The sequence below is a fragment of the Agrilus planipennis genome, unplaced genomic scaffold (genome assembly GCF_000699045.2).
Source record: "Agrilus planipennis isolate EAB-ADULT unplaced genomic scaffold, Apla_2.0 scaffold964, whole genome shotgun sequence".
Taxonomy (NCBI): Eukaryota; Metazoa; Arthropoda; class Insecta; order Coleoptera; family Buprestidae; genus Agrilus; species Agrilus planipennis.
This window is the reverse complement of record NW_020439615.1, coordinates 4,002-9,761: the sequence shown is the minus strand read 5'-3', so window position 1 is coordinate 9,761 and position 5,760 is coordinate 4,002. Positions and strand designations below refer to the sequence as shown.

The following is a 5,760-nucleotide window of genomic DNA, read 5'->3' as shown; positions in this document are numbered from 1 at the left end:
AAAAATTGATAAAATTGATTGCACAACCCTTGTTATCCATATATTAACGAATCGTAATATTAATCAATTCACAGGTCTGCGAAATTTTTTTTTTTGAAAAGTTTTTTTCTTAAATTGTTAATATTTGTCGTAATTGACTTAAAAGTAATAGAAAACGATATTCATATGGTATATACCACGGTCACATTAACCCATAAATGCTCAGAGAATACATTTCCATTTGAATCCTTGCCACGTAATGAGTGCGACGAAAAAATACTCGATAATCAGTGTTTCTATGTTTTTAACGATGCTCTTTTCGATGGTGTTGGTTAAAAATACCTCCGACAATATTAAAGCATGTAAAGATCGAAAATAAGCAAAAACAAACGTGATTTTTGAATTGACTTTTTTCTTAAAAAATAATTTTTTGTGTCCTTACGATTTTTTTATATGTTTAAAACCTATATAGATCATGACCTCAATATCTAAACATGAAATAATCACCGTTGGTCAAGTCGAAATGNTACACAATTGCAATTTCTAATCAACATTAAAATGTGATTCTAAAATCGTTATGTAACAGAAAACCTTCATCCCAAGCTCCCCCAATGTAACAGGACCGTAACGCCAAACTGGAGTTGTTAGGTTGTAACAACTAACAACATCAGTACATATTCGGTATTTAAAATTTATTTTTAACGACAGCGTGTAGATCCGAGATTTGAAAATTGTTTCAGAATCATTAAATCATTTCTCAAACTATGGTCATCCGATCGTTATTAAATTACGTATTATTCAATAAGAATTACATCCTAGTTTTCTTAAGGTTAGTGCGTGACAGTATCATAACTTGTGCAATGAAACCTTTTATATGTACACAGCGGAGAGCCGGAAAGATTAGTGAACGGCTTTAGTAGTATTTTATTAAAGACCGAAACGACTGAATGACATATCAGGTGTAATCCTGTAGATTTATCGGAGTTAAACTTCTCTAATGACCTTATTTATATAACCCTTTTAGAATTCTATGTATCATGTAATAACTTTTACCGACCGAAGAATTAGTTTAGTACAACAAATCGAAGACGGTAGTCCGGCCAAGTTGTGAATGGTAAAATAAGCAAATAAAAAAACATTCATAAAATAAACTATTTTACACTTTAAAATTCCTGAAAGAAACCTGTGATAATTTAGTACACAAAAAATTTAATAATGAGACAATTTCTGAAATTTAATCTTATCAAGTAAATTTAAAAATATAAAGTTAATTTTTAGAAAAGAAAATAAAAACCAACTTCAACACTACACCTACATGTACAAACTTAAACTAAAAAGTAAAAAATAATATTTTAGCGCATTACGGAACAATCGACAAAATCATTGATACATGACATTTACAATTTATAATCAGTTATTTTTGAAGCTGGTGCTTAGTTTAATCCTGACTTTGCAAGAAACTTTTCGTACGATTTCATTTATCTAATCTCTACTTTCGTATAGATATATATTAATTGATTAATCAAGTAGGTATCTATTAACGTTATTTTTTGCTTTGGCTGGTTATCGACTCCAACTTTTGTCGATTTTTTTCAAAAAGCACTGAATCAATTTCGATAAAATTTATATGAGACCACCTCTGAAGTACTACCCACTAAACAAAAAAAGAATTATCAAAATCAATTCATAATAGTTTTACAAAATACATAAAACACATTATGCATCCCTATAAAACTTGAGGGTTGCCCTCGATTTTTCTGGAATCCCACCATAACATCCTAACTTGGTGTTAATGGGACCACTTGGGAAGTATATACACCCTTTTAAACAAGAAAAGAATTTCTCGAATCGGTCCAGGCGTCTTTGAGTAATCGGGGAACATAATAAAAAGAAATTTGAAGTTGGTTAAAAATGTAATTAATTAGGTAATTTTTGACTCAAAATTGGGGCATTTTTCGACCATCTCCAGCAGATTGAAAGTTGATTTGCGTAAATACTGAACTTTGACAACTTAGTTTTACCATTATCTTTAGGAAAAACTTAATCAATATCATTTATCAAATCATCCATCACGTAATTGACAATAGTCCCTTAAGAACAGAATAATAAATCTATATTATATAGGTATGGTTAATTGAAACAATATCAGATGTGTATATAGCTAGTATTTGTTTTCACAGATTAGCATAGCAGTACTTTTGATAGTATTGCCATGTTTTCCTGCTAGGCCAGGATTGGTTAAATATGCAACTTATTCACCGCATGCCGTTGATTATCACGTAAGTACGAATAAGAATATTTTAAAACGAAAACTGCCATTCTTACTGCCAGAATTGTCTTTATTTATAGATTAAACAAATAGTACCTAAGTAATATTTTTGAGTACTTATACTAAATTTTATCTCTCAGGGAAAAAACTAGACTAACAGGAAATTTCCTCTAGTGTAGGTAATATAAANTAACACACCGCAAAAGTCCAAAGGACGATAAAAATACGACAATGAATGAAAATGAATAATTAAAATAATTAGGTCGAATAATTAAACTTAAAAGTCCCCGATTTTAGCCAGTTATTGTTTATCTCGTGATAAATAACTCAAAAATAAAAACAAGGATACGTAACTGATTGGTATTAAACAGTTCCGACCAGTGATTTCAATTTACCCGTTCATTTACTGTTTCTTTTTTTTTAATAATGAATAAAAAAGAATAATAAGTAATACAAATAGTTAAAAAACACCTGCCTATAAAATTAAACCACGTGGTGAAGACAATGAGACAATAGTACACATAGAACATATTTTGGGCTTAACACAGGAAAAAAACAATTGGCAAAACATTATCACATAAAAACTATTTGATACATATATAGTAAATCGAATCTATTATGGTCAGCTAATTTTCGTAAGGTTAAATTGAAATTTAAATTAAATATAACAACTTAAGTGGTAAGTTACTTTTAAATTTGTTGTAGGTATATATTAAGCCCCACACAAGGGTTTCGCCCCTCATCGGTAAATTGTTGTTCCTTTTTCTAACTAGTTACTTACATTATTTAGAGTTAAAGTTATTCTTTGTCTTGTACCAAATAACTCAAAAATAAAAACAAGGAACCGATACCTGATAGTATTAAACGGTTCCGATCAGTGATTAAAACATACCCATTCATTTACTATTACTTTTTTTTTTAGAAGGAACCAAAATATTCGTTCAAATATGGTGTTACCGACCTCTACACGGGAGATGTTAAATCTCAACACGAAAGCCGTGATGGAGGTATAGTGAGAGGACAGTATTCTTTAGTAGAACCTGATGGTTCCATAAGAACCGTGGATTATACAGCTGATCCGGTTCACGGATTCAATGCCGTCGTTTCTAAAACTGCACCGTCTATACACCCGGTGGCACCAGTGGTCAAACATTTGGATGTTGTACCTGCTGTGGTAAAGAAAATTGTACCTGCCGCACAACATTCTACAGTTTACATTCACAAGAACGATGTTGAAGCCGCGCCGGTGGCGGCTCCAGAGATTTACGTCGGAAAACACTCGTACCAACCGATTTACGCAGGATTAGGTAAGACTCTTAGTTACCTTTGACCCTTAAAAGCTTTCCAAACCGTCGATCCGTGAAGATAAGTTACAGTTGTACAAAATTAAAATCTTAAGATAACAAACCAAAATAAACGCAATAATTGAAATTATTTTGGGTTAAATTATGAATGAATGAATGGAGTCATTTATAAAATATAAAAATTGCCTTATAAATGAATTGTTTACACACTAGTTAACAACATGAAAAGTTGAAAAACGCAATCTTATTCTTCACAAGAAAATTAAAACAAAAATATTTTAAATTTTCTACGTTTTCTTTTAAAAGAAAGCTGTGATACAGGGATTGACGTTGAATGTTGACACAATTAATAACGTTTTTGTTTTACATCGCTTTCTTGCTGTGCAGAATCTTAAGAAACTGTCAATATTAATTGTTGTATCAATTGTTTTTTACCACTAAACAAATTAAATGTAATAGTAATCAAAATAGGGAATGGGTTAGTCGCTTAACGCACCGTTGATATCTCCCAAATGATTTTCGTTGTATTCACTTATTCGTCAATATATATTTATAAGGGTTGTTTATAAATTTAGTAACGCAAATTGGGGGCGTTGTGAACTTGTTACGTAGGGCGAGACAGGGGGTTAAGATTTACGTTCCGTAATAATTGCTCAAAATAAGGAACGGGTAAATCGGTTAATGCATCGTTGATATCTCAAGTTTTGCCTCAACAAATCTTGATCCCGACTTTGAATTCTAAAGTAGGTACCAAAATTTAGATAGAAATAATACTGAACTAAAAAAATACGCGTCAATAAGATTAATAGTGCGCAAATTAATAAATTACCTGTTATTACATTTGATGCATTTTTATGTACATTTTAATTACATCATCCTGACTTTGTTTTGTTTGTGAATCGCCGATAGACCCTAGTATACCCAAAATCTTGAGAGAGCAGTTTTGACAAACAACTTTCTCGANATAATTTTATTTAAAATATTTCGATCTTTAAAGCTTTGATATTGTAACTTATAAAAGTTACTTTCCTCATTTTGACCAGTTCTTCCCCTCTAAGTCAATAGTTAGAAAGAGGAGCAATAACAGTGGTTGTAGATTTAGTTTATTATGAAAACAATTTACTTTACCGACGTTTCGTCCCTTGTGCGAGACTTTTTTAAGACTGCAAAAATTATTGAGTTAACTTAAAATTTGTTTTTCATTTTTATTTAAATATCTTAATATAGTTTTCTTAATTAGGTGAAAACATCCAATCGATGCGAATGAAACAGTGATATATCAAACAGCAATAAGCATAACACACCGCAAAAGTCCAAAGGACGATAAAAATACGACAATGAATGAAAATGAATAATTAAAATAATTAGGTCGAATAATTAAACTTAAAAGTCCCCGATTTTAGCCAGTTATTGTTTATCTCGTGATAAATAACTCAAAAATAAAAACAAGGATACGTAACTGATTGGTATTAAACAGTTCCGACCAGTGATTTCAATTTACCCGTTCATTTACTGTTTCTTTTTTTTTAATAATGAATAAAAAAGAATAATAAGTAATACAAATAGTTAAAAAACACCTGCCTATAAAATTAAACCACGNAAAATTAAAACAAAAATATTTTAAATTTTCTACGTTTTCTTTTAAAAGAAAGCTGTGATACAGGGATTGACGTTGAATGTTGACACAATTAATAACGTTTTTGTTTTACATCGCTTTCTTGCTGTGCAGAATCTTAAGAAACTGTCAATATTAATTGTTGTATCAATTGTTTTTTACCACTAAACAAATTAAATGTAATAGTAATCAAAATAGGGAATGGGTTAGTCGCTTAACGCACCGTTGATATCTCCCAAATGATTTTCGTTGTATTCACTTATTCGTCAATATATATTTATTAGGGTTGTTCATAAATTTAGTAACGCAAATTGGGGGCGTTTTGGCCTTGTTACGTGGGGCGAGACAGGGGGTTAAGATTTACGTTCCGTAATAACTGTTCAAAATAAGGAACGGGTTAACCGCTTAACGCATCGTTGATATCTCCCAAATAATTTTCGTTGTATTCGTTTATTTCTCAATATATATCTATTTACAAGGGGTTGTTCATAAATTTCGTAACGCTAATTAGGGGGGTGGTATGGTCTTGTAACGCGGGGCGGGTTAGGGGATCAAGATTAACGTTCCGCAATAACTGTTACAGAATAAGGAAC

The 5,760-nt window shown here is 31.0% G+C and overlaps 1 protein-coding gene across 1 annotated transcript; it reads left to right on the top strand.

Annotated features, from left to right (window-relative positions):
- Positions 1-2,159: 2,159 nt before the first annotated feature.
- LOC112905943 (cuticle protein 7-like) lies at positions 2,160-5,540 on the top strand (the record flags this gene model as incomplete). The annotated part of the gene is made up of 3 exons (XM_025979395.1): positions 2,160-2,258; positions 3,171-3,555; positions 5,452-5,540. Coding segments are annotated over 3 exons (573 nt in total), but the record flags the coding sequence as incomplete, so codon positions are not given.
- Between the last annotated feature and the right edge of the window lie 220 nt (positions 5,541-5,760).